Source organism: Melozone crissalis, unplaced genomic scaffold, assembly GCF_028551555.1.
Source record: "Melozone crissalis strain CALT ecotype California unplaced genomic scaffold, PUWL_Pcris_2 ptg000013l_1, whole genome shotgun sequence".
In the NCBI taxonomy this organism is placed as follows: Eukaryota; Metazoa; Chordata; class Aves; order Passeriformes; family Passerellidae; genus Melozone; species Melozone crissalis.
The window spans coordinates 51981515-52001150 of NW_026535791.1; the positions used below are offsets into that span (position 1 = coordinate 51981515).

At 38.5% G+C, this 19636-nt stretch overlaps 1 protein-coding gene across 4 annotated transcripts in view; it reads right to left on the minus strand.

The window, feature by feature from the left end:
* MYO16 (myosin XVI) overlaps positions 1-19636 on the minus strand; it is a 361146-nt gene that overhangs the window by 272892 nt on the left and 68618 nt on the right. For 2 of the 4 annotated variants that reach the window (XM_054271508.1, XM_054271507.1), the window contains exon 1: positions 14524-14851. The exons of the other annotated variants lie outside the window; for them this stretch is intronic. In XM_054271508.1, coding sequence (XP_054127483.1) covers positions 14524-14551 — 28 coding nt within the window. In that variant the 5' untranslated portion in view covers positions 14552-14851. Of the gene's footprint in view, positions 1-14523; positions 14852-19636 lie in introns of those variants that run through there. 4 annotated transcript variants of the gene reach the window in all.

Sequence of the window (19636 nt, forward strand, 5' to 3'; positions counted from 1 at the left end):
ACCTCTCTGCTCAGACGTATTTTATTTAATTAAAGTTCTGGGTATTTGAAAAACCCCAGTCTTTGTAGCATTGAAACAAAATATAGAGGGTTTATATAGCTGGAAAAATGGTAATCTGAGATTCTGAGAATGTATACTGCAGCCAAAACAATAGTCTTTAAGCAGTTTAATGTCACTAAAGGAAAAAGAGTAAAAAAACCCTCCAAAATATACACTGTGTTTAGTTTGGGTCCTCTGAAACTTAGCCCCTATCTTGGTCTATTCTTGCTAAAGATATGATATCAGCCCATTTTCACAACTGCAATTAAACATCTACATTCTAATTTAGATAACTGAAATTGTCCTGGATTGCAGAAAGATAAAATATATCAAAATTTCAGCAACGCCAATAAATGTTTAAATAGATTAGCATTCATTCAACAAATTAAAAAAGGCATTTTTTCATAAAGACAGTACCATTGTACAACACTTTTGAAGCTAGCTGTCTAATCATAACCACACTATCAACAAAGATATGTGGGAAAGGTAGGAAATGAGAAGCAAGTGCTTTGGCACTTACACATTCAGATACACGGATGGTGTAAATCAGTGCAACTTCATCCAGCTCAAAAAGCTACATTAATGTGCACTCCATGTTTGCTACAGAAGTCAGACCAGAATTTAGGCACTGGCCCATTCAGTAATGCACTTTGCTGTTATACATAATGACATTATTATACAGAAGGCTTTTTTCCTTCTACCAACAAAGCATATTATTTAGATTTATTATGTTGAATTAGAAATAACAATTTATGAGTTTTTATGAAGCTGAGATGAATTTCATATGAAATCAGTGATATAAATACTAAAGCATAACTGAAGTCATTGTGTCTGAACCGTAGATCAATGCATTTTACAGGTGCTCTCTTCAGAAATCAAAAGTTATTATGTATTTTTTACTGATCTTACAGTTTCCAAAAGAAATGTGGCTTAGAACAGCCACAGGAAAGGCTGGCTTAGATTAAGTCCATCTCAGATTTAAACACTAAAGTCAGCATCAAAATACTTGGATTTGAAAATCCTTTGTTCACCACATGGAAAATTACTTACCATTTGAACAGCCTCTCCATTACATTTATTAAGCTGTGAGTGGTGCTTGCAAACACTCAGCCTGACTTCCACAGCTGAAACCCTTCCATCAGGTCAGTACAGATCTGCTCACTGGACTTCATCCTTTTTCTTCTTTTTGGTTTCCCTTCCCACCCCAAAAGCAGATAATCATGAGGGAGCAGTATAACTATTTACCTTGTAAAGAATGTAAAGAATTCAATTAATGCCAAGTCCTCTGAGAATAAATTACATTGCAGTAAAGGAGCTGATGTGCCTCTCCTATTCTTGGCTCCACAGAGCTTCTTTTTGATGTAATTAGAAAGTTAGGGCTCTTAAATTACACGATACACAAAGCTTCCTCAATTTCTGCTTAACACCCAATTCTGTCTTTGCTGAAGAGCAATCCTGAGCACATTCAAGCAGCCACTCTCTTATAAAACCCCACTCCTGTACGCAGCTCTTCAAGAGCCTTTCGATGTGACTAGACTGGTAAGTAGGAACTGCAATCAATTTCCAGCTTGATACCAAGGAAAAGTTACTTATCAGATGTTATTTATCAACTCTACAAGCTTCCTAATAGACTCTATTATCTATCTATCAGCAGTTCAGTGAAGTTACACCGGCATTTTCTAAAAATTTATTGTATTTAAATCAAAGAAACCACCAGTTTGGGATCTTGCCATTGTAGTGATATAAGAGAGTCTGAATAATACCTAATTAAATATAACAGAGGGCTCTGCACTGTCATTTGTGATTTATGCCATGTAGCAATCTGTGACATATGGAGATTTTATGTTCTAGGTAAAATTCATTAACTGTTTGCCAGCTTATTCAAAAATGCAGCCAAACTGCTTGCCTGTACATTAGCCTTCAGTGTAATAAAACACAGGTTTCAAATACATATGTATGGGGTTCTTCTCATTCTTTAGAAAAACAGAAAAATAATTTTCTTTTGTCTGTTTTTGATGCACAGGGAATTGACAAGTATGAATGGTCTGAAAGAAAGTCTGTTTGCCCCAGAGCAGCAGTCCTCATCTGTAGATCACATCCAAAAACTACAGGAATGCAAGCAAAATGAACATACATGATCTGGTCAGGCTCATACTGTTTATTTTGGTAAAGCTGCTACCTCCTTCTTCTCTCTACTGCCATTATCCTTCTCTACTCCCTTGGAGGATGAGGCAAAGGTGCAATCTGGATTCCCACAAACCAAAGCAATTTCCAGCAAAACCAAGTAATTTCTCCGGCAAACATCAGAACCTTTTGTGAAACAAACTAAGACAGCATTGTCTGCTCTGGAGCACAGGAGTTTCCAACCAGAAAGACTGCACAGTCTGAGTAAAACACATTAACCCATTCATCTCATACAATATCTCAGGTGGGCTTTTTGGAGATGAAAGTCTGTGCTCAAGGTGAATTCAGGGCTTTATTGTAACCTCTTTAAATAATGAGTATTCAGACAATAGGTCAAAACACTGCTCTTTTGGAATTTAAGTAAGATTTTTAAGCAATCAGTCACAAAACCTAGGATATAAGTATTCCCTGACCAAGAAAAAAGAAAAAAAAAAAAAAAAAAAAGGAAATGAGAAGGAAAAAACAAAGCTTGTCAGTTAAATGTTGTACATCAGCCCATGTTCATTAGTGAAGGTTCACGCAGAAAAAATGAAACACATCTAGATAGCACAGCATATTGTCCTAGTTCTCCACTGATTTTGCTGAGCTCTTGTGCTCTAAGATATAATTATCTATTTTTGTGGCTTCTAAATTTCACAGTGTCTAAAATGAAGACTGCACTGCAACATAGGAGAAAGGTATTTTACAACACAAACCCAAAGGTGTTTATATATGCTCTAGTAAGTAGTAGGAGGGTATATGTAGGCAGGGAACAGTATTTGAGGATAAAAGCCTTTTGAAATAGACAAATGATTGCACAGGAGATAGAACACACAATCTGGGGCTGTTTCATCTGCCCTATCTATTGGGAGGAGTCTCTAGATATCATCCATAGCCTTTGCCATAGAGAGAACTAGTAGGGACACTCCAAAAATGATCCAGCGAGCTAAATAACAATGCTGTAGAGCATCAGCACTCCAGTGCCTTTCATTGTTAATGAAGTGTACACACACCCTCTGAAGCTTGTCCCACCAACACCTAATCTTTTGCTTGCAGCAAGGTAAGTGGTGCAAAGTGTGCAGGGCATTGATTTCACCCAAACACTGTGGTTTGACTCCAGCCACCAAACCCCACACAGTCACTGTCCCACCAGCAGGACTGGGGAGAGAATAGGAAGGGTTAGAGAATAGGAAAAGAGAACTCTTGGATTGAAATACAGTTTAACACAGAAAGCTAAAGCTGCACAGAGAAGCAAAGCAAAAAGGAATTAATTCACTGCTTCCCATGGTTGGGCAGGTGTTCAGCATCTCCAAGAGAGCAGGACCCCATTCATGTGCAATGGTTACTTGGGAAGACAAGCACCATCACTCCAAATGCACTCCCTTTCTCCTTCTTCTTCCCTACTTTCTATTATAAGCATGAGGTCTTGTGGTCTGGAATACCCCTCCTCTCAGCTGGGGCCACCTGTCCTGGCTGTGTCTCCTCCCAGCCTCCCATGCATCAACTTCCTCCCCACCATGGCTGTACGAAAAGCAGAAAAGCCCTTGTCTCTGTTAGCCCTCCTCAGCAATAACAAAAAACATCTCTATATTATCAGCCTTGTGTTCAGCACAAATCCAAAATAAAGCCCCGTACTAGAACACTGTGAAGAAAATTAACTCTACCCCACCTGAAACCAGCACAAGAAGAAACTTATTTGTAGCATGCTTAAATTTCCTTGCAAGACTTGACTTTACTTGGTACCTTGTGTGACAAAAGATAATGGCTTGACAGCTAAACTTGACACCCATATGGTAGAAAAGCCACACTATAATTTCCAACCTTAATGAAATAGATGTACAACACTACTAGGCAATGTAGTACTCACTAGCTTGAATAAATCATGTCATGATTAACCTGGTTTTGAAACATTTTCCTGCAACTGGGTAACGGATTTGGAAATTATCATGGGGAGAAAACCGACAACATGCATGCACACAAGTAACATAATCACAAAGAATTTGTTTCCTTAGAAAGATCAAAGCAAAATATGCTTATGTGTTTCCCAGAGCTTAATGGTAAAGCAGCTAATTTTTTTTTTTTTAAGAAATAGTCCAAGTCCCTATGTCAGGATCTGAAGAGAGAGTTTAAAGCAATCATAAAACAAAAGTCATCTGATTAACACTGACTGCACTAACACATTTTTATTTTTAATATATATCTATATATAGACAATTCAGAAGAGAAAATAAAATGGTTGCTTGCACTAACTCTTACAACTTTTGGATCTATGAATTTATGTCACTTTTTATTTGGCATTTTCATAAGCAAGGAATGTATACTTGTTAGAGTAATATACTAATTAATGCTTGTCACTTGCAAAGCCTGGGAGGAAATAGCATCAGAATAGTTGGTCATATTTGAAGAATCCAAATTGCTGTAAATCATACCAAGAGCAAGTAAAACTCCAGAAGCTCTAAATCAGAAGGCAGAATGAGAACAAAGAAGAACTGGGTTTGCCAAATGACAAAAAAGAAAGATAAGAAGGAATAGATGAGAAGTCCTCCAGAAAATATAACTCCTTCTAGTCCTTGCACAGACCAAGCTGTCTTTATTTGACTGCAATACAAGACTTACGAAGTGACAATTAAGTTTTGGCAATAATAGTTATTTCCTTACAGTACATTAAATGGAGATATAATAATGCATGGGTCTCTAGCCCACACCTTCAGGTATAGGATAGAGAAGGAAGCACGTGCACCTGGGAAGAGATGCGCTGGAAAATTCTTCCTGCCATCACAGTATGATACAGAAGTTTTGTTACACAGGTACTTAACAAAGTAGACAGTGAAAAACACTAAGACTGTTGTTAATACTTGTAAATCTGAAATTTGGGAAAGTGAATTAACACATTAGTGCACAGTGAGAGGAAGGCAGAATTACAGCTACTATACCTCAAGGGTACTGAAAAAGTTGGATAGCAGAAACAACAATCAACTACTTGAACAAAGAAAAAAAATCAGATTGTTTCAAAACCTGGGGCCATTCTTTTATCACAGACATTCTCAGATATCACTATTTTAGTCAGCAAATATGGCAGGGCTCAAGAGTTATACAGCATACAAGAATTACAGAAACCATAGGAGAAAAACACATAAATCAAAATTTGCAAAAACCTTCATATATAAAAGTCAGTTAAGCATGATGTGAATCAAAACCAAAGGGGATATTGAGTATCATACATCATAGGGAGTTAAAAGTCAAAAAGGAAGCAGTGGTTCACAGACCCAGCCATAAGGACTGGCAAGCACACAGGAAAGGAAATCCTATGCCAAGTGAACTGTGGTTCTACACGCAATCTAATAATTTAAAGAGATTACTGTAAAGTAAAAGCAGATGGAAAAGAAGTTTACCACACAGTGGAGCTAACAAAAATTCTGCAGCAGAGCTAATACGTAGGCCTTTGGTCACTGTTCTGTGCACATCAAGGGGCTGCCATCTCAGTTTTCCAACAGCAAGGGGATTGGAAACTGGCCCTCCTCCATTCTGCAGAAAGGCAACTTATCTGGAATACTGCATTCAATTCTAGACAGTCAAATTGGAGCAGTTCAAAAGAAACTACCACAAATAGTTTTGAGGCCCGAGGGACTGATTTATGAAGAAAGATGAAAAGAATTAAATATGCATAGCTTAGCTAAGCAGTGACTAAGGAGAGAAAAGTTAACAGAAATTTAAAGAGTGAAAGGAGAAAAAAAAGGTTATATAGCATAAAAATGAAGGGAAGTTGGAGCAATAAAATGAACTTATTACAGTGCAAATTTAGGCAGAGTACCAAGACAAAAATAATATATATGGATGAAATTAACAGGTAAGATCACAAAATTCCTTGTTTGGTGTTCTGAGTGGACAGCCACACAAAAGCAACAACACAGGCACAGCAGCTCTGTGTTTCTGGACACTCAGGTCAGCTCCTGCACTCAGTTCTGGAATCTCCAAATGACCCTGTAAAGCTCCGTAAAGAGAACCCCTCAGTAAAGTGAAGAACCAACCCAGGAGAATTTCTAGTGTGTAAAGCGACACCAGTGGCATCTGAAAGGCTTCTCTGCCTTGCACTGGCAGGGTAAGTATTGGGTATGTCCTAGGTAAGGCTGGCTAAGGCTAGAAGAGCAAGGATGATTGCTACTGAGAGCTGGCAATCAGATCTGATCCAGATCAGAGCTGGATCTTCATGGGCAAGTGAAAATGAAAGCAGTTTAGTGGCTTTCCTGACATCAGTGTTTGCAACAGTCTCTAAGGTCACCATCCACATCCACCATCAAGAATTACACTTGTGGCTATATACAGGACAGCTGTAGGAGCATGGAAACAGAAGTGAAGATAAGCATTATAATATTTGATTGTTAACACGAGCAGCAATGTCCTTTCTGGGTTAAACTAAAATGGGGAAATATGGTTGATAATTCAAAAAAGAGGAAGAGGAAGAAGAGGAAGAAGAAGAAATTGAACAGCTTGATCTCACTTGACCAACTGAAAAAAAAGCAGTATCAAAGGATGGACTCCTAGTCTACACATATCTGCAGGCACCTTTACTGAAGAAATAACTGGATGAACATAAAACAGTTTTAGAGATGTTGAAGAAATTGAAATAAAAATTAAACAGAAATTATTATTGCAACTCTGACATTACTGCTCACCAGAAAGAAAAATGTCACTCCAAGACAAAATAAATCTATGTATTCATTGCTGATTGAGAGGAATTAAGTAATTTAGTTTGCCTTAAAAGCTTTCCTTTTCACAACTATGTCTATATGATTTACACATGCCACTTCTGCAACTAACATTAGTACTGCAGCTGACAGAATCAAATAATTGTGTTGAAAGTAAAGCAACTGAAAAACAAGTTGTTCAGTTCATGTGCAATCTGAATATAAAATGTCTCTCCTTTCACATAACATGATTGTTGAGCAAGGAGTATATTGTTCTAACATTTTTAGAGCTTTCTGCAATAAGCTACCTACAAACAAAATTATTATTCTTCTCACAAAGACAGAAAAAAGAGGAAATTTCTACATTTCTCCGTTTAGATGTCAATATTTACAAAACTTTTCACAGGAGAAAGCTTTGATTCCTTTTATGGGAATGAGATCACATTTGAAAGCTATCAATTAACTCTCCAAATATGACCTTAATACATTACTCTGTTTTCTATAGATGCCTTTACAAGGTCCCATATATATTTTATGTGTTGCATTTCCTAACAGGATTTGCTCTGAATGGGATCACAGCAGGACTCCACCAGCCTGAGGTGGTATGGCCGAGATCTCCTGCCTGTCTGTGTGCTCTGAATATTGCTTCCATCTCCTCTAAAATGACATATTGCATGAGAGACATTCACAGTAGCATTTACAAGAACAGATATCAGGTTTTATCTCTTTCTTTTTTTCTGAGAATAAGATTTTTTTTGTTTTAAAATCCGCTATGAAATGAGAGTAAAATACACTTTCAACATGAATGTCCATATTCTAGCTGGATGAAAAGCTAGTAATAAATGACCAAGTGCTCTTCCACTGTGTGTGGTGCCCTCCTGTCCACATTCCTTGCCAGGTCCTATCCTTACATCAAAAAGAGATTTAAAGTGGATTAAGTCAGGGCTCTCTGAATCACCTTATAGATGGGGAGAAGCTGTCAGAGACTGTTGTCTTTCAATGTACAAGAATGGCACTGGCAAGAAAACCAGTTCTGGCCGTGCTACTTGCATTTGTGTTTCTGCAAGGGATACCAGTGTTGGCTGAAGGGATGTGCAGCAGTCAAAACTTGCAGATTTCTCTTAGTAGGTCTTATATTGCTGCTGTTTTCACTGAAGGCATTTGTTCAAAAGCAAACAAATGGAAAGTATGTCTTGTAATAAACAAACAGCATTTTTCTTTAATTGGTGGTGTTCTTCTTTAATATATTAAAAAACTTGCATTAGGACAACTCTCTATTTGCTCCAAATCAAACTAAGCTTTTGCTGAATTAATTATTTTCATTTGTCTAAGAACAAATTAGAATTAGTTCCTTCTCAGATTTCACTTGCTTTCAAATATTCATGTTTATGCTGTTGCAATTTTGATTGAGGTGTTAATTGAATTATCTAAAAATATTTTCTGTTTGGTTTTATAACTTAAAAATGGTGCAAAAATCAGCATGATGCAGTATAATAATTTATATGAAACAAGAAAAATAAATAAATGTGATTATTTGCAGCAAGAAGCTACATCAGAATTTAAACGTGGCTATATTGCCATAATTTCATACATGGAAATAAAGAGGTTGGGAGGGTTGTGTTGTTGGTGTGGGGTGTTTTTCTGCTCTGTTCCTGCAGCAATCTTCTAAAAAAGTGTAATATCAGAGTCTGAAGCTTCACACATGCTGTGCCAATATGGTGAGAAAATATGGTACTTTGACCTTTATAATCTTCTTTCCTCTGATTTTTAGGGTGGATAGCTTTCTTTGCTATTTGCAGAATAACTAGAAGAAATAAGCTCTCCAAATACCAAAACTATAAGGAATTTATTATACACCCTAAATAAAGTTTTCCACAGAAAGTGCTGATTCTTCTCTTTACTGACAGATTTTTAGAGTAGTAAACAAAATAATGACATAAAATAATTGGTGGATGACTGTGATTTCCACTAAACTACTATAAATAGAATCTATTCTTAGTTGAATGCAAAGTTGGAAATGTTATAACCTTCAGTTGTCCAAGTTAATAATGCTCCTTTTGGTATTATTTCAAAGTGTATTTTTCCAAATTTAATATAAAATAAAAATAAAAATGCATCTTAATAAAATTATTAATTGCTATTCTATGTGGTTAGGAAAGTTGTTACTGTGAGGTAAGTTTTATTTACTGGAAACCCACTTAACAAATTATTAGACTACTACTACTACAAATGTGCCAAGCTAATTGGCTTATTGACAGCTCAAAATACATTTTTCTAAGTATAACTTCCTATTTCGACATACTGATATAAATATTTATTTTTATCTCTTTCCTTGCACTCAGTGTCATGAATCTCAAATTTGTCAATATTTAGATTAGGTAAAAAATTAGTTAAAATTAAACAATTCATGTTGCCTTCCTGTCATTGTCACATGAACTCAGGAACTGGAGAATAAAAATAGAGAAAAATCTAACTAGAAAAGACATACTGGCATTCATAGGTGGTAAATAATATCCTCGTTTCCTGTTGGCCTGCACTTATCCTGTGATGACAGTGAGAGACATGGAGCTAAAAAGCGTAATAGAACAAAAAATATTCTAGCTGTGACTCTTTTTATATTAAGGTTAGTAAGACAAAATCCATTTGTTCTCAACTGAATAATTAAAAACCTAGTTTTTTAGATATCTTTCATGACACCTAAATTATCATATAACTTTTTTAAAAACTTTGCACTGTGTATCACTGATACATCAGACACATTCAGTCTGTCAAAATGGAATACAAAATATCATGTATTGCATTAGCATTCTCTTATACATTTTTACAGTATACGCTTCTCAAACAAATACCTTTCATCAAAATCTTTTTACTCCCCCAGACTTGCTTTATGTGCCTTCACAGGACCTTAAAACTCCCAAGCAGTGGTTCATTTCACAGAGCCACTCCTCCTGCTCCCTCGGGATTTCCAGGGCAGATGACTCCTGACTCTGCCTCCCAGTTTCATTTCCAGCAGGCAGGATCACTCAGCCATGCTAAGCATCTCATTTCAGTAACAATCTTAACCTCATGCCACAGGTCATAGTGTTATAAGCATGTACAAGGAAGAGGAATTTTTCCCTGCAGCCATGGAGTACTTAGCTCTGTTATTGCAGAAATAAACCATGACACAAGAGTTAGAAGACGCTATCATGAATTATCAACGTAGATAAATGGGATAGGTGTTGAATAAGGACTGTCACAGACATCCTGCTTCTGTTTACAGCCCTCATTTCCACCACCTGCATATTTTTACTATTTTGTCTCTTGAGCTTCTCACTGGAGGCAGAAGACATGCCCAAGAAGATGTGAGAATTCTCTGTTACACAAGAATAAATAAATTATTACCACCTCCTGCCTAACCCTGGAATGGAAGAAATCCTGCTCGTGGGAAGGAGACAACACTTCAAAAAAATTTTCTAGTTCTCTTATGTCACCAACCATCCAGTGTGACAGAACACTCCTATGTGTGTCACTGTTACTTGGGTCATCACACATCCTGCCCATGCTGCCACAGAGGTCAGACTGACTACAGGTCTCCAGTATTTCTTTTCAGGCTCCTCTTCTCTTGTTTGGTCTAAACAGTAACTCACTCTACTGAGGCACAGATCAAAGTTCCACAGGCTGTCTCACAGCAAGAAAGCTGATATGAAGGTATCACATGTTTCACCCCCAGTATTATTTCTTCATCTATGGGAGAATCAAGTTCAAGTCTCCATCCTCTGAAAACTGAAACTAATATATCATATCACATCTTTCTCTCACCCTGTCCAAGCTCCATAAGGTTCAGGTAGAGCTACCACTTCATAGACAACCCTTGCCATGTAATCAGGTCCTGAAGGTAATAAGGGATAGATATCGAAGAAACTTATTATGTTTATTTTCTATCTGGTTTCAAATCCGGAATTAAATTTATCAATAAACATCTAATTAGTATTTCCATCCCAGATCACTGTAGGTACTGGTCTGTCACATAGCACAATTCAGTGGGTTTTAATTCATACAAAGGATTTAAAGGAATTGGAAACAGATAAACCAGAAAGAAGTAGAAGCTGATGTTCAGATTTTATGATCCTAATATTTGGATACATTTACTTGGCTTGGACTTCCACCAGGCATGACTGTAACTCATTCTGGCAAGGTTTTTATTCTGTTTGCACTCATGCACCTCTACAGCATTTGCAGTGGAAATCAGACTCTGGAGTAACAAACTTAAGCCTCCTTGCTAAAGTACTGTTTTTCTTGGTTCCCTTTGCAGATCCCTCAGAGAAGTCCAGAGCAAAGGTAGAAAACCACTGCCATAACATGTAAATGATGATATTTATATCATAACTAGATTTAAAAGGGACAGAAGACAGCAGCAAGGTGCTGCCTAATTTGCAAAATTACATTCATTTGTACAACCTGTCACACAAATCATCAAGATAAAATGGTACCCTGCAGCTGGCAGATAATACGTGATACTCTCCTACAAACCACTGTTCTCTTTTCCAAATATTCACACTCACAGACTGCCAAGGATAAGCTACCAGCACAGACAGGGACAGCTCTGAGCAGCAGCAATACTTGGCTGCAAAAAGGAGATGGGCACGAGTAGTGACAACACGAGCTGCTCCAGCCAGCAGATGCTCATTCAGCTTAATGTTAAACGCTGCAGGTGCCAGCTAAAGACAACATGATGGCTGCAGCAGGCACACTTCCAGAGCATTACTGGGATGAAAGACCTCACTGGGCATGGCCCCAGAAAAGCTGGTTTGACCACACAGCTCCCCCTGCTCAGAGCAGGAGGGAGTATCCAGAGAATGGCAACAGAGCTGGAGAAGGGTCAGGAGTACAAGTGTTACAAGAGGATCAGCTGAGGGAGCTGGGGCTGACTAACTTGGAGAAAAGGATACCCAGGGGACACCTTATCACTCTCTGCAATTGTGTTAAATGAGTCTCCTCTCCCAGGTAACAAGAGATAGGACAAGAAGAAATGGCCTCAAGTTGTGCCAGAGGAGGCTTAGATTGGCTATTAAGAAAACATTACTTCACTGAAAGTGTGGCCAACACTAGAACAGTCTGCCCAGGGAATTGGTCAAATTGCAATCCCTGGAACTGTTCAAAAAATGTGTAGATATGGTGCTTGGGGCTGTGGTTTTGTAGTGGATACGGCAGTGCTAGCATAATGGCTGGACTCCACGACCTTAGAGGTCTTTTCCAACATTAATGATTTTATGAGTCTACGGTGGACTGAAGAGCTTTCCAAGCTAGAGCTTTCCAGACAGAAAATGCTTGTGAGTAGATGGTGACTTATGTAGTGAAGTATATCTGATTTTCACAGCCTTCTAATGGGAGCAATGCCATGAAAAAATGAAAGAATATTATTAAAATTGTACTAACATCATTGGAAAATAGCTATAGCCCTTCTCAGCTCAGATCCCCACACCCAACTTTTGCAAAGATTAAAAAAAACCAAGAGGCAAACATATGCAAAAGCCAGGTACATAGCACTGTAGTTCATAAAACACCAGCTTTTAAGTGTCATTAATTTGTGCCTTGTAGATATTTCCTCTCTACCCAAAGTAGTCCCAAAGACAGTACTCTGCACCATGCTTTCTCTGGATCAGTGTCTTTTCTCTCTGACACAGAAATCATTGGTGAAATAGTTAAAAGCAAAGTGGGGTGTGAAGAGTCACGTTCCAAGCAGTGTGAGTGAGATTCAGCTGTTCTCAGCACATCTCAGAGCACTGCTGGTGCTGCAACTGCGCACGCAGCCCTGGCCCATCTTTGGTCCCAGCTGTCTGCCAAACACAAATATCTGCAGCATATTGGCATGTGAAGTCAGATAATAATGCTCAGGGGAGCATTGCAGAGGAAGTGCTTCTCCTTCACTAATTACAGGTGGAAATGGAAGCACTTCTGCCAATTCTGAGAAGCACGGGCAGTGAAAAAAACTCCTGTCAGGCTCCAGCCAGTAGCGGTTGTCTTCTAAAGGACACAATTTGGAAAGAAAAGAGCTATGGGGGAAACCACCCCAATTTACTGAGAATTCACTAATCAAAACTCCAAATCTGAAAAACAGGAAACAAATATTATTGACAAAATTGATGCTGTACATTCACCTTTCCCTCTGCTGTGTTTTAGTCCTTCATCTCTGCAATCAATGCAATGAACATCCCAATTAGTCATCATTTGCTTCCTTTTAACAGAAGAACCTCAGGGTCATCCTCATATCTTTCCTGTAGTTTCACTGAAGAGTTACTTATTTAATATGCTATTGACTTTCAGATGCCTATCTAGATTTGCAACAATTTCACTGTAAGAGTAATTTTAAAGTGAATAAAAACCAAACAATACTTTTTTGACATCTTCAAGATATTTACGTTGCAAATTCCTCGTTTGCATTTATCAAATCTCAGTACAAGCTCAAAGATTCATTCCTAGAATGCACCTCTAAAACTGTGCAGTAAAACTAATCTCTGCTTCTCTGCATGAACAGGGAATTGCAGCTCCCACTAGTATTAAAGGCAGTCCATACACCAGTCCCATTGAATGCAGACAAGAGGAAACTCATATAAATCATTTTTACTCGAATTACTAAAACACTTCCAGGGCACCTTAATTTCATATTAAGACAGCAAAGAACCACACTACTTATTTATTAACTATAACACAGTGTTTTAAAAATAGTTCCAAAGTGTCCTTGGTACCCTTAAGTCATCAAAGACCATGATCTAGAGAGAAAAACCTTTTGCAGCAGTCTGCTATTTGACATGTAAAAACTGTGTCATAATCACTAAAGTCTGAAGTTTTCTAAGTCCTTCAGTAAAAAAATATCTATGGCTATTGAACTACTGCTGGCTGTTCAAAACAAGTATTTAAAGAATAATTCATTTCTCTGGTGTAAACCCAGCAATTTCCACTCAGACCCTGGATGCTTTCAAAGGCAAATCCTATAAGACTGAAAAATGTGCAGCTACAAAGACAAGCAACCTTGAAAAAGAAAAAAAAGCTGTTAGGAATTTCCTCTGCAATAAACCAAATACATTTAGCATAGATCCCAATTTCAGGATATCTTTAAGGAGGCAAGCTTGCATGATTCAAGGTTAAAAGTTCATTGCTATTTTTTTAAGTCTGTCACACCAAATAGCTAAATATTCTGACAAGGAGGGGATACAAGCATTTGATCTACAGTAGATGACGAGCTGGGCTGGCAATTATAAAGCTATTCTCACTTGTATATCCTTGCAAAGTGTGAGAGCCATGTTCCAAGGTTGTCCTTAAAGGCGTCCTTAACATAATGCTGTCAATGACGTTTCTTCTTTTCGGACATTACATTCTTTGGTGATTAATTTAAATAAAAGTTCTAAAAGCTGATCATTATGAAGTTCAGAATGAGAGCATTATTACACACACAATGAAGTTATCTCTGAACAGAGGAGAGAAAGAAACACTGGGCTCTGCCTGTATATTCACATGCAAAGTAACAACTCCCCTTCCCCACTACTATGTTGACATCATGCAGCATCTGCATTCGACTTTTTGCATATGTAATGAAAAGACACACCTCAGAAAATAAAGACAGTTTTAAAAGCAAAATAACCATTTTCTTACTTACAGCATTTGATAAAATGGTAATGAGACATTCTTTCATCTCAGGCTGTAGTCTCGCTACAGGTTTCAGCATTCTCTTCTGCTACAACTGTCATGCCCAGAAAATGCATTATTTAAAGCCCTTCCTCAGGTATCCAGTACACCTCAGAATACATTATTCAGCGCAGTTTCTGTTCCAGGATCTTGCAGAGGCTTCCAAGTCACCCTCACCCGGCTGCTGGAGTTACGATAAACCTCTGTGCGTCTTGAACCATGACTGCTGCACGTGCTATTGTAGCACAATTGATTGACAGCGCTCCTAATCCCCCATCCCCAGGAATAGAAAGATTTAATTGGTGTGCACTTGCAGCCACATTCTTCCAGCACTGAGGTGTGCTGCTGCACTGCGGCTTTCACAGTCCTGCCAGTTAATGGCTTTTCAATAGCTTTCAAATGGCAGCAAACTAAGCTTGATGAGTGGGCTCGAATGAAAGAGCAGAACAGGGGATCTTAAATTTTATTTGTGCATGTTGTTCGTGTGCCAAATGCAACCAGATTTTTAGCTAGTACTAAACCGGGATTATTTTTAGTTGCCACCAGTTGCTGTGTGAATAGTAAATTGATATAGGTTTCCAAGAATAACCATCTTTTAGCATCACAGATCCTTTTTCAGTATATTATAAGGTAAAAAATCAGGATAAAGCTTACAGCCATCTTCAGAGTCTCATGGTTTATGCATGGATTAATTCACATTGAGCTAAAACATGCTTGTGTGTACATTTCTTGATATGTTCCTGTTCTATCCTTTCTTTGTATTGCAATGCATCTTTTTCACAGATAGAATATATGTGTCAGGAGACAAAAACTGCAAGCTCTGCACAGTTTGTATCATGATTATGCGCATGTTATTTAATGACATTTAAATCATTGATTGTAAGAGAAAAAGCCTAAGAAAATGCATCACTAGGAGCAAGTCCATACAATTATTTATCACACTGTAGAATAACAAGTCAATGTACACTGACGTATTACCCGGTTTCAGATTAAGGACACACAAAAGGCAGACCTGCATTGTATTTTAAACACCCAGGCTGCAGCATCCTCTGAGAACAATTTCTGTATTACTTTGCCAGGAACAGTTATCCATGAATTTGGCTACCTCTTCTGTGAGAAACCTACAGCTGAACTGCAGCATAAAATATTTTTTATAGTATCAAAAAATAATTTAAGAAAATTGTACTTATTGAAGACCTCCATTTGCTTACCATGCATCATGCTTGCCACAGCCAACACTTCAGTGAGTGAGAGCTCTTGTAAAGGAAAACTGATAGCCCAACCATATTTATATCTTTTATTCATCTGAAAGGGTTCTCACCTACTATTTTGTCAACATAAAATTCTAACAGCTACAAAGTGTTAAAAGGACTACAAAGGAAAAAGGGTCTTACTAATTAGTGAGGGTCACTAATTCAGATTCTATTAACTATTCTGCAAAGTTCCCACAAGAGCAGAAAGATATATATTCACAGGCTTCCAGTGATCCATTAGCAAAACCCTTAGGTGAAATCTCTCAGCTCCCAATAGCCAAACATTTCACATATGGTTTAAAGTTAAATATACATAGCAATTCTTTTATTTATAGATAAATCTTTATATCAGAACTAATTATTTAGGTATTTTGGTTTTCTTCCTGAAAACATAAGTTTTCCACAAGAAAATGAAAAAAGAATCAAGAAATAATCAAGGGGACATAGGGATAAATTATATAAAACACAATACAGTAATTACATTACCATGGAAACTTTTTTTGCTCTAAAGCTCAGAAGTCCAAAGTAATTAAATCTATTCAGACTGCCTTTCACACCTACACAACACTAGGCCGATTTGGGCCACATGGCTTATAAAATAAACATATAGAGTGTTTTAAGAAGCAATGTTAGTCATAGTTCATGAGCAAGTGTCAAGTAATCTGACAAAAAGGCCTTTGAGCACTACTTTTTGGTGGAGACATTCATGACAGGTTCATCTCTGGTGGCACTGTCAGGCAAACAGGCTGCCGTGTCTAATAACATCACACCTCACCATCCCACACTGGTTAAAGCCAGGAGCACCTTGGTAAACAATGGTGAGTGAAAGAAATGGACAAAGGATGCTTTTCAGCAGACAGACATGAAAGGAAGAAAAAGTACCTGATTTTGGCTTGAATAGAATGTGAAGAAAAAATATTTGGATTTGTCTCATTTTAGATTGCAATGTATGTGATTATGTATTGAATTGCCATAGCAAAAATTTAGGATGGTGGAACTTGGTAGAATTTATGTGACAGGCTAGACTACATCCTCCATCCTGCAAGAAATGAGGAAGAAAATTCAACAATGCTAAGCTCAAGATCCTGCACTTGCATTGAGGCAGGCCCTAGTATCAATACAGTCTGAGGGATGAGGGACTGGGAGGAGCCCTGAGGAGAAGGACTGGGAGTTACTCAGGAAAAGCTGGACATGAGCCAGCAACGTGTGCTTGCACCCCAGAAAGCCAACTGCGTCCTAGGCTAAAGTGCAGGTGTTAGAATGGTAGGTGCTGCTGCCTATCCCCTGCCCCCAACAAGCCTCTCCTGTCCAAAGGCAAGCTGACTGAACATTCAGGCAACGCAGTCAAACCTCCACTCAACACTCACCACAGCTGGCTCAGCCATAGAGGCAAGAAAGGCTCTTTTGCAAGGTTTTATTCCAGTGGAGCAACACAGTAGCTGAAGGGAAACCAGGCTAGAAAGTGCAGGGAACCAGGTGGAGCAGCAGCTTAAGAAGGGGAAGGGTTAGGGGGCAGAGCTGAGGGCTGGGCAGGGGGCCTGGCCTCCAGGGGAAGGGGAGGTGGCCACCAGGGATGCCAGGCCTGTGACAGGGGAAGGAGAAACCAAAGGAAGCTGTGACACAAGTCCATGGGGGAGTCTGTTTTTCCCCCTGGGAGGGCCGACTCTATGGTGAGTAGTTACTGATGTTTCCAGGGCTGAGGGCTTGGGGATTGACTAAGGGAAGAGAGTTCATGGGATGCTACACCAGGCTGCTTCAAAAGAAGCATGGCAGGTCAAGAGAGGTGATCCTGCCCCTCTCCTCTGCCCTTATGAGACCCCCAACCCTGGAAACATTCAAGGTCAGGATGGATAGGACTCTGAGCAGCCTGATGGACTTGAAGATGACGCTGCTCATTGCAGAAGAGGCTTGGACTAGATGAATTTAAAGGTCCCTTTCAATACAAAATGTTCTATGATTCTACATCTTTTACAGAGAGCATTTAGGTACAGGACAGACTCTTGAATGCAGCAAGCTGTTGGCTTGATATTTCCTGTGGTTGTCAAGGCAGTCATGACACAAAGCAGAGACCACAAGCAGTCTCAGTTGGCAACTCTTTATTAGTGAACATGGCTGACTTTTATACACTTTCCAATTGTTTATGCTTCTTCTACCCTAATATGGCCACAATAAGTCAACATAATACTATTGGTGAGAAGTTATAGTGACTTCAACTAACTTTCTAAAAATGCTTCGTCCAGCTGCAAGGTTCTCTTATCTTTCTTCTCTTGGTCTCCTTGGTTACAGCCTTGGAGAGAGCTCCTTGTCAGCTTCTTCTTACTTCTCAGCTTCTTCTCGCTCCTTTAGCTAACAGGCCCACTGTTAGCCCATTCCACAATTTCCATCACACAAACTGGGAACAGAGCTGTTCTCTATATGCTCTGATTTCTTCTAACGTGTGCTGGTTCATGTCATTGGGGAAGAATGTGGGGCTGTTTGACAAAGGAGGGTTGCACTGCTACACCATAGCTTGGGTCTGTGCCCTGCAACTGGACTGTTGGACTAATCAAGTCCATAAGCAGCATGTACCCACCTGCGGCAGGGCACTGTGCCCTTTCCCATTCTCCACAAGTCTGTATGCCAAAAAGATATGGCCAGTTACTCAAGTGAAGTATGAATAACAGTCCCCAGAGGAATGGAAAAAAGGCACAAACTCTTCAAGAGGCGCCACCTGGCAGATGGCAACCTCAACATGCTTTTTATTTTAGAATACCATGTTTCTTTTTTGTTTTTAATTTTGTAACATAACTAGTTTATTTATGTGGGTAATTATCATTAAAGGGTTTAAAAAAAGAAGTGAAAGCATAAATGGAAGGAAAACATGGAAAGCGATGTATATTGCTATCAGCAGGAAGTTCTGACATACTGAAGGGCAGCACCAAAGAGAATTAAGAACAATAGATAACTGCAAATGCAGAGACAGGATGAAACTTCAGGAGAAGGGGCAACTGAACTTGAGGTAAAAGAAGACACAATAGGAATACTTAAGAAGCCAAAATCTTCTTCACCTGCTGGAAAGACATTATTTCATTTCCAGTGCAATATTTTGCTAGGTTGGAGAGGAGAGAAGGAACAGAGAATAAACCACAATGGTGGTGGGTTGTCCATGACAAACAAAGATTTCAAGTGTAAGGAAAAAAAAGAAAGATTTAGTTTTTTGGAATGAATCCGAAGGAGGGAATACTTCATTGTCAGTGATTTTACAAAAAAAAAAATACTATTTGTTTATTTACAAGAAAGGGATATTAGCCATGTTAGGTATTCTCTCCTGACTCAACTCCAGAAAAAATTCAAAAGAGAAAAAGTATATTAGCAACACTTACAATCTGACCATATAAACTATGGAATTATACTTAGACAGGCTCTGAGGCCATTGTATACCTACTTTCTTTTCTACTTAAAGTAAAGGCATCAATGGCAGGTTTTCATTCACAGCTCCAGGCGTTCTCTAAAGACTACACCGGTGTTTAAGTCTACAAAAAGGCACAAATGCTTTTGAGCTGGGGACAAAGATTGAGCTGGGGACAAAGACTGAGCTGGTACTAAATCTGGTGGTAAACACTTATTGTATTTGATTTTCTCCAGCTCAGCAAAAATATAGATAAAATAGAAAACAAGATCTATTTAGCTCTTCTAGAAAAATTCCTTGCCACCTCTCCCTATAGAGAGAAAACAGCCAATTTTCTTGTTTTCATAAATTCAGCATTCCATGAAATTGCAGAGTTAATTAAAGAGAATCTTGGAACAGGTCAACCATCACTAGGACAGTTCTATTTCTTAGGATAAATACCC